This window comes from Centruroides sculpturatus, unplaced genomic scaffold (genome assembly GCF_000671375.1).
Source record: "Centruroides sculpturatus isolate CEXI.00-Female unplaced genomic scaffold, Cexi_2.0 scaffold836, whole genome shotgun sequence".
NCBI classification, from domain to species: Eukaryota; Metazoa; Arthropoda; class Arachnida; order Scorpiones; family Buthidae; genus Centruroides; species Centruroides sculpturatus.
In genome coordinates, this window is record NW_019385265.1 from 256,498 (window position 1) to 265,316 (window position 8,819).

An 8,819-nucleotide genomic window follows, 5' to 3' on the forward strand; every position below is an offset into this window, starting at 1 on the left:
TAGGCTAAAAATAAATACCATAATTTGGCTATTACATTTATTTCTACAAATTTTTTTTCAAAATATATTCTCATACAAGTCCTTCAAAGTTCTACACAATTGTTGAATTTTACCAACAATCATTGCAGATGATATATATATATTTATGACTACTCCAAGCAAACATTTTGCACTTCTGCAATTTTAATGTCGTTCTGTCTTTTCTTCTTGGGTATGTCTAACAGGAAATCTTGCTTTTTTTATTTTCTGGATTTGAGTAAGATGGCTGTGAAGTTATGTTGGCATTTATTCGCAAAATATTGCTGATAATGTTCCGAATGGGAGTCTGAAATATGGGTAATTCTGGCCTATAGAGCCCAGTACCTACGAGAGTGCATAAGGAACCATATACGATTGAATATCCTGTTTAAGTAGCTGTTAGCTATATAGAAGAATATGTGAATGAAGAGAGTTGCATCNAATCAAATTTAATTTAAATCGAAAATATTTTTTGAAAGAGTACTAACGTACAGGCGTCTCTTGTGGCAAGTATACATAGATGAAAAACTGGTACTTATGGGTTAAGAGAACACTATTCGGATATGCCGATCGTGGTCGCGATTTCGAATGGAAATGTCGAAATAACAATATATTAGTAAATTCAGATGTTAGAAGTAGAAAATTTCCTGATAACGATGTAAAAATGAAAAAATCGTTCAGGTCAATTATACAAATCGCTTGACTGTCATAGTTGTCAATTACTCTACTAAACAATTTGCATAATCGAGTGATTATGCAAATTGTTTAGTAGCGTATTGTTAAATTTTGTTCAGAAATATCAGAAATTGTTAAATTCGTTGTATTTTTATAAAATGTGAAGTGCGGTTATTTTTAATATGTTTATGATTGTAATAAATATTTTTCCTGTTTTTAAAGTGTCTTTTTAACTATTTGTCTTTAACCGTTGATACAGGTTAAGTTGATTTGACGTCATTACTTGCTCGTGCGCTCATGTAAATTAGATGTTCAACTTGCTTGTTACGTGACATTGTGAGTTTCGTTATCTAAATCCGAAAATGAACTTTATCTTTTGGGAATTACCAAACGATGAACTTGCTGCTGTTGGTATTTTTCAAAAAAAAAAAAAAAAAGGAATTCTGCATTCTGAACGAATTTGCAGTAATAACCATCCAATGAGTGTATTTTTGTGAAAAAGCTCCGAAATGGAGATGCCATGTTAGGGCGTGTCGGCAGAAAAGCGGCATTCGGACGGATAACTGGTTTATTGGTTCACGATAACTGGTTTATTGGTTCACGTATTTATTGGTATGCTTTACGTTTCATATACGTTTGGTCACAGGAACTTTATTCGTTGGACTTTTGTAAAGTGCAAATTGGACTCGACTTTTCTACAATCGTCGATTGGAACAGCTATATGAGGGAGGTCTGCGCCAATTCTTTAATGAATCATTGTGACGGAAAGATAGGCGGTGTCGACAAGATAGTAGAAATAGACGAAACCATGTATACAAGGAAGTACAACGTCGGCCGCGTTTTACCCCTTCAATGGGTGTTCGGACAACTATGCCGAGAGACAAAGGAATGTTTCTTAGTTCCAGTGCCAAATCGATCGGCAGAAACTTTGTTGAGGGAAGTGGTAAAACACGTTAATGAAGGAACCACAATTTATTCGGATTGTTGGAAAGGTTATAATACCAAACAATTGCAAGAAGCTAGTTACTTTCATTACCAAGTGAATCACAAATTAAATTTTGTCAATGCAGATTCCGGATGTCACACACACAACGTGGAGCGGTTATGGGGAAGTTGCAAGAAACAGGGTCCGAAGAGGTACTTCGCGTCATCATCTCAACTCGTATCTTATCGAGTTTATGTGGAGAAGAGAGAACCCAAAAAAGAAGCATTTACAGCGATCCTACGAGACATCGCGAAATTCATGCTGCCGAAAATTAAAAGGTTATTGTATACCTAGGTAGTCCAAGATGGCGGCGGTCACCAGTTCGGTCGGTGCTTCCGGTCGCCATCTTGTTTGGCGGCGGCTCCGCCGCCGTCTATTAGCGGTGTTACTCGGGAGTTACGAAAAAATAGTAATTTAAAAAAATTACTTACTTTGTTATCGTTCTCTGGATTTTCTTTTGCGGCGAACGGTCGTGCTGTTCTCGGCTTTTTTATTTTTCTTTCCTTTCGTTTCCTCCTTTTTCTTTCGGGTTTCTGGGGCGGCGGGCACGGTTGCTGGTTCCTTCCACGCGGGGATCTTACCCGATCATGGATATATAAATCTTAAATGTTTCGCAAACAATTGGAAGCGTTTTCCGGGCTTCATTGTATGCCATGTAACCCCTCTGCTCTTCCTTAAAAGTACCGACGAAGGCGGAACCATTTCTTTTACAATAGGCGCATCTCATCGCTACGGATTTCCTGTCGGCACGGGACACTAATTTACACGGACGGGAACAATTAGTACATACATCTTCGACGCCCCGTAAACCAAGTTTTACAGCCAGTTTCGCATCCGACGGAATTCTCTCATCCAGCCCTAAATCGTCATATTCGTTTGCGAATAACCCGAAGAACATTTGCGAATTGCACTTACTCCAAAATTCCTCGGGAAAGGTGTCTTCAGAAGTCTTCGCCATTATCATTTCTGGTAATATTCGAAACGTCGTACGAGAAAAAAAAATCGCAAACGCACAACAAACACACGTCCGGCAAACGCTGCAACAGCGAGACAAATTAAAAATTTGCATATCTCTACCTTCGCGAGTGGCAACGTCGTCATAATTCACTTGCATAAAAATATTCATCATTCATCATTCTCTCTCTCGTTTATATGGAGATTGCAGCCTATAATCGCTTTTTCTCCGAATTACAGCGCCATGTTATTAGGTGAAGCGACCCGATCGATGAATATACTGTTCTAGAAGACGTATATGATACTTCGAGGACTTGTCAGCCTGAGGCCAATACAGAGGAGTCAAAGTACGCACAGTCTGTAAGTTCAGTCTTAAGTGNTTGACATAAATCTTTAAAATATTAATTTAAAACATGAAAATGGCCATCACAGTTACAACAGTAATAACATAAACTTGAGTCTATGAGCCGGAAACGAATAGAAAATACAATAATCTAAATCGAATGCTTGATCTGTAATTAAAAGCGTGTACATTTATTATCAACTAGCTGCAAGATCCCGCTTCGCTGGGTTTTTATTTGTATGTAATAGTATAGTTTTTTTTATATATATATAAAAGACTGTTTTTCTAAGTAATCTAGAATCTAGCTGCAAGGACCCGCTTCGCTAGGCAAAAAGTAACGATAGTGAAGATTAAGATAANAAGGCCACTATATTGAATACATGCCACATTGTTAGGAAATTCCTGAATACAGAAACATACACTGACACACTTATTTTAGTTTTTGTTTTGGTTGCTATGTCTTGACTTGGTCCGGCATAATACACAGCCACCGGTGTGAACTGAGTATAACTCACAAAACCCAACATAATAATAATAATAATTATTATTATTTTGGGTCATATCAAAAGCTTCCAATCGAAAAATTTACCGGGGGAACTCATTACTTCTAGATATTGCGTAATAGCGGGAAATAATTAAACCAAAAGTATTTTAGTTTTGCGGGCAATTTTACCTCGAAATGTTTCTATCAAAACACATTCGTTTAAATAACGTTAATAAATATGTAAATTAGAGCTAAATTGGAGCTGAAAAACGACGAAAATAGCGATTATCTAATATTTGTTTACAGTTTTACCTTGATTTACGTAGAGGGAGCGATTTTCTTATTGTAGAATTGTCCATCAGAATTGTCTGGTGGAAAATTGACATTTTCCACCAGACAATTCTGAGAAAATGCTTACTCGTTCAAACAGAATCAAACAACTAGAAGTTAGCTANGCCGTACCAGTCCGTAGTTTCGCCAGCAGTGTTTCCGCCCGGCGCGATGAAGCGTGGTGATAAGGCCACGGGTCAAAAGGACGGGGATACTCCCTACCCCTGTTCCTATGGACCGAAGCCCAGTGGTCCCGTAACGAATTACGAGTGTCCTGCCATACTAACCGATGAATGTCTTTAGGCAACAGCGGGCCCCTCCAGGAACCTGTTAAACACGCTCCCTTCGCTGCCTTATCCGCGTCCTCGTTAAGGGCAATACCAACGTGCCCCGGAGTCCATAACAACTCAATAGGCTGAGGGAAAGACGACACAGCCGCCGCAATATCAATGATGATCGCTTCCGAAGTGTACCCCACGTTAGTCAACGCCTCGAGCACCGAACGACTGTCCGTACTTAGAATGGTCGGACAAGGATTTTGGAAACACAGAGCCATCCCCCGCAAAATCCCAGCAGCCTCTGCCCCGAATACCCCACACTGAACATCCAGTTCCCACGTCTCACTCTTCCGCCCCTCCAATATGAAGACGCCCATCGACGTCCGATTGGGTGACTTCGACCCATCTGTCCCGATTAAAAACCACCCAACTCGGTATCTGTGCACCCACTCGTCGAACGCCACCCTGTCCTCGCCAGGTAGACGAATACAACCAGTCCTGAACACATCAATGTTTATCCGCGAGCCCATCTGCTCGACAGTCGGCAGCAGATTCTGTTGTCGATATATGTTCGTAATCGCTATCCCTAGGTTCCGTAAATGAGAGACCGCCCTGATCACGTATGGTTCCTGGTATCTCCGCCATCTATAGTGATCCAGACCATGCCGTTTCGAATAAATACGATAGAGCGAGCTAAATCGGCCCCTCGATATGTGCGTCACTGTATGTTTGATCGTCCTTAAGTAAAGCCTTACTTTTAACCCGATGTAGCCCGCTTCCGTATACAACGCTGGCAGCGAAGTAGTGAGTGGTACCCCAAGAGCCGCCCGAAGGGCCATGTGGATAGGCTTTTCGATCCGGTTGATGACAGTCGGTGGCGCTCCGTCCAGGAGAGGCGCCCCGTATTCCGCCATCGGGAGAAGAACCGTTTTGATCAACTGAAGATGATCTCTCTGACGCACTCCATTCCGCCGAGAAGCAAAATAAAGGAGACACGATCCCGCCCTTGTTAACTTGTTACAAAGGTAACTTTCGTGCGCCCTCCATGTGAACGTCTCATTAAGAAATACCCCCAGCATACGCATCGACGTGACCTGTGGAATTATTCCTGACCCGAGCCTTAGGGGAACAGTCGGCCTGTGCCGCTTTGATGAAAAATCAATGACCCCGCTCTTCGGCGCGGAGAATACCATGCTCCACTGGGCCGACCAGTGCTCAATATGATCCAGATCCCTCTGGATCCGGAACCTTGCCATGTCCGCCTGAGTGCTCGATGCTATTATGTAAAGATCGTCGGCATACAAAACGCTCACCACGTCCTTTGGAATCAAGATGTCTGCCATGTACAGGGAGAAAAGAAGCGGAGCCAACACGCTCCCTTGCGGAACACCGTAATTGAACTTATGGGGTCCCGAGAGCACACCCCTCCACTTGACCCGAAACTCCCTATTCACTATAAAGTCACGCAACCACCGAAGCATTTTCCCCGAGAACCCGTATTGTACTAACTTGGCAATTAAACCGTCCTGATGGACCGTGTCATACGCACCCTCCAGGTCGAGTGATACCAAATACACCCACTTCTTTTGAGCACGAGCCACCGAAATAGTGTGGTGGATAAGTATTACCGCATCTTCCGCCCCTCGATAAGGGATAAAACCAAAGTGATTTTCGTGAAACATGTTGGATGCCAACAAGGTCCTCTGTAACCGCTGTAAGAGCATACGTTCAAATATTTTTGCCACATTTGATGTGAGCGAGATCGGCCTGTATGCCGCGCACGAAGTCGCCTGTCTCCCCGGTTTTAGGATCGGAAGGATGCATGCCAACCGCTACTTCGCCAGAAGTTGGCCAGTGTGCCATATCTTGTTCATTACCTCCAGAAGGGCCTCCCGCCCCACCCTGGGGAGCGCCCGCAATAGATGGACCGTGACCCCATCCGGGCCAGGGGTAGTATTCCATAGCCTCCCAAGGACTCTTGCCAGTTCCGTCTCTTGGAAATCCCCTTCCTCGACGAGCACACCCGGCCCAGTGGGGGCCGGGAGTGGGCCAAACGTTCCTGTTGGCCTTAGTCTCACAAAATAATTTGCCAATGCTTCCGCCTGTAATTCCAGCGACGTTATCGTGACCTGCTCAATCAGTACATGATGGGAAATCGTCAGGCTCTGTGGCGTCCGCAACTTCTTGAAAATCCTGTAAATCGTCGATTTCGTTGGAGGAGATTCACACATCCGGCCCCACCACTCCCGGCGAGCCTGCCTAGATTTCCAACGTAAGAATGCACCCAGTTGTTTATACCTGTACCACCAACCTAACGACCCCCACTGTCTAGCCCTTCTAAAGGTCTGTCGCTTCTTCGCCCGGATCAGACTGCATTCCTCCGTCCACCACGGGGGGCCCCCCGGGGGGAATCCTTTGATACCTGGTGAACTCATTACACACCACCTGAAGAGCACCGAAGAAGGCAGAATATTCCCTCGGACGGGAAGCCTCCTTTTCCCATGATACAGCGATGCAGTCCCAAACCCGACCCCAGTCCGTATTTTGACGGACCCTTGGCTGCAAACCCTCCATTCCCCATGTCAAAAGAGACACCTTCAACTGGATCGAAGCATGATCGCTAGTCACAGTGTCCATACATGGCCTCCACGTTGCTAACACCAACAAATCAGGGGTACACAGCGTTAAATCGATCGCCAAGGACCCCGACCTGTGGAAAAAGGTGGGTTCACCCGTATTCCAACAACACCACCCGTTTGACAATATCCAATCAAACAGAACCCTGCCCGGGCGAGTACAACCGATGTCCCAATAGGGATGGTGAGCGTTCCAATCGCCCGCGATAATACGGGATTCAGAAGGAGCCAACCGCCAGCCCGCAAGTTGCCCGCCATCCTGAATCCCCGTCGGGGCGTATACATTGACCAATGACAAAGAGAATTCCCTGAGAAGAACTCTCACCTCCAGAGTTTCCAACCCTCGTGCACCAAGGCCCGGCGATTGGAGCACGACCGGCCATTTGTCAGCCACCGCCGTCAACAGCCCGCCCCCCGGCCCGGTAGACCGATCAGAACGAAAAATAGTGAACCCCGGTAAGGTAAAAGACTGTTCTCCCGTTAACCACGTTTCCTGGATCATGAGCACATCCACAGTATGAAACCACTGCTCCATCAGTAGAAGGTCTTTCTTAGCCCGTAATCCGTGTGCATTCCAGTGAACAATCGTAAAATCCCGCCTCCCCTGCCGATTGTCAGACATTCAGTATAGAGGTAAGAGATGGGCGCCGACGGAGTTTTGCCAACTCCGCTGGTGATGCTACGCAGTAATCGTCTGTAATTTCTGTTCTGCCCGTCCTGTCGCCGATTTCCATGTCGGATACAAGACCCTCTGATTCCGATGTGCCCGGGGGAAGAGCATCTATCTTTTTTCCCCCGCGTTTCTTCTTAGGTGTTCTCCCTATCTTGCTCTGCAACTCTCCTTGGGAAGGACGTTTGAAATGCGCATTTCCCGACCCCGGAGGATGCATGTTCTCCCGAGTCTACCTGCTGGCTCCCGAGTCACCGCGCAAGGACTCCCTTGGCACGACTTCCGCAATTCAACAAGTTCATTACGTAACACCACCATAGCAGTCTCCAAGTTCGCTATTCTAGAGATAAGCTTCTGCAACACCCCCTCATCCACTCTAGCAGTGACCGTAGCCGGTCTACTCTGTGTTTGTCTTACCTTCTCTCCGTCTCCCGCCTGGGATCCAGGTGTTACCCTGACTGCCTGAGCATATGTTGCTGGGGTTTTGGAAGGCTTCTCCATTTTACCCCTCGCTTCCATATGAGAGCACCTGTGTAACGTCCGCAGTTTTAATATCCGCGCCTCCCTTTGATATTCTGGACAATGCGCGGAGTCCGCTGTATGTTCTCCGCCACACTTAGCACACCGAATGTTTTCTGCTTCGCAATCTGTCACGTCATGATCCCTTCCGCACTTCAGGCATTTCCGACTGCCTCTACAAGTATTCCGCCCGTGACCGTAATTTAGACACCGCAAACACAGCCGAGGCCGGGGGTAGAATCGTTCGCACCGAAACCGTTGATAATATAATTTCACAAATGCCAGCGGTATGACACTGGCCACCGACAAATACACTGTAGTACTAGGCTCCATGACACCCTCCACCTTCCGAGTAAACCGCCGAACCTCGAGTATCGGCACTCCCTCCTCCTCAAGTACGTCATGAATGTCCTTCGCTGATATGGCCGTATCCACTCCCCGTATAACGTAGCCCGTAGATACACAGTCTTGGGCCAGCCGTCCGCGTACCGGCGTTTCCCCCAATGACGTAACCCCAAGGGCCGTCTCCGCCATGTCCGGATCTAACGTTTTTAGCAAAAGTAGACCATTTCGCGTATAACGCACGTCCAGTATCTTCTCCAGATTAGGGAAATACCCCCGCAAAACCACATGCAATTCAGGTGGACGCAGACGGCGAAGGGGATGGTCCCCTTTCCAGAAGATGGAGTAAGTGTGTTCCTCCGTTATACTTTGCCGTATCCAACCAAGTTTTGTGACTTCCGTCACCGGAGATAAAAACCGAAGCAGCGAAGGTTGCAACTCCGTTTCCACCCCCATGTCCGTAGACCCAGACCGTTCAGGCCGGGGCGAAGACGCCCCGACACCCGAATACCCCGCCACCACTTTAACACTCACAAACGACACTCCTACCTGATACGGCTGTCCCACGAAAACCCGTTCCAAAGA

The 8,819-nt window shown here is 46.0% G+C and overlaps 2 protein-coding genes across 2 annotated transcripts; one reads left to right on the plus strand and one right to left on the minus strand.

The window, feature by feature from the left end:
• Positions 1-1,213: 1,213 nt before the first annotated feature.
• Positions 1,214-1,972, plus strand: LOC111636869. Its single transcript, XM_023382262.1, has one exon. It carries the CDS (start codon positions 1,214-1,216, stop codon positions 1,970-1,972), a length of 759 nt encoding a protein of 252 aa, XP_023238030.1.
• Positions 1,973-3,910: 1,938 nt separating this feature from the next.
• On the minus strand, positions 3,911-7,238 carry LOC111636870. The gene is given in 2 exon segments (XM_023382263.1): positions 3,911-6,260; positions 6,490-7,238. Coding segments are annotated over 2 exon segments (3,099 nt in total).
• Between the last annotated feature and the right edge of the window lie 1,581 nt (positions 7,239-8,819).